This window comes from Loa loa (assembly GCF_000183805.2).
Source record: "Loa loa unplaced genomic scaffold supercont3.4024, whole genome shotgun sequence".
Lineage (NCBI taxonomy): Eukaryota > Metazoa > Nematoda > Chromadorea > Rhabditida > Onchocercidae > Loa > Loa loa.
The window spans coordinates 1-850 of record NW_018112201.1 but is presented as its reverse complement, the minus strand read 5'-3'; the positions used below and the strand labels follow the sequence as shown (position 1 = coordinate 850).

At 35.5% G+C, this 850-nt stretch overlaps 1 protein-coding gene across 1 annotated transcript; it reads right to left on the bottom strand.

Annotated features, from left to right (window-relative positions):
- Positions 1–155: 155 nt before the first annotated feature.
- Positions 156–642, bottom strand: LOAG_16100 (hypothetical protein; the record flags this gene model as incomplete). The annotated part of the gene is made up of 2 exons (XM_003151588.1): positions 156–343; positions 504–642. Coding segments are annotated over 2 exons (327 nt in total), but the record flags the coding sequence as incomplete, so codon positions are not given.
- Positions 643–850: the final 208 nt, after the last annotated feature.

Here is an 850-nt window from a genome sequence, read left to right as displayed (position 1 = left end):
TACTAAAATTTAAATTCAAAAATTATTTCCATCTATGCACTTGTAAGTGATAAAAAAACTGAGGAAAAATTGTTGAATTTACGGGCGGGATCACAGGATACGGGATAATGAAAAATATCTGTAATATTTAAAGCAGTACCACAACTATACTGAACCATTGATACCTGAATGAAACAACCGAAACCGGAAAGATTTGTAGACACAGATGGTACTCCCATCACTGTACATTCAGCCGGAGTATAGCCCCAAGGTTCATAATAGCTTGGGAAGACGCCAATGTGACATCCTCGAACGAACTCCTCATAATCAAGGCCTATTAGCGGTGAAACTGATGATAAGAATTCTGCAAATTAACTTGATGTTATGAACGTTATAAAGAATTTAGAAATCCGAATATAAAACTAAAAATGGTCATGTTATGATTCGATCCGGTTCGATCAATTTATATCACATTGCATGATTCGTTTGAATGGATGAGGATAAAAATAGAAGTTATTTCTTACCTGGATGAAAAATAACTTTAACTCGATCACTAGGATTATTGATAAGTTGGGTTCGACGAAGGGCATTTAGTACGTGATCGGATGGATCCACCATATTATGCGTACAGATTGGTGGTAGTTCATTTTTTGCTGTTGCCATAATACATCGTTTTAACTAGAACTTTCATACTGATCAAACTAATTTTTCAATAATACTAAAAGGAGTTTAAATGATATCAAAAGCTCATCTTGGGATTTTACCGCAGCATCAGTAAAAGAGCCAAGCTGAGCTAAGATGTTGTTACTACAAAGCTCATCTTGGGATTTTACCGCAGCATCAGTAAAAGAGCCAAGCTGAGCTAAGATGT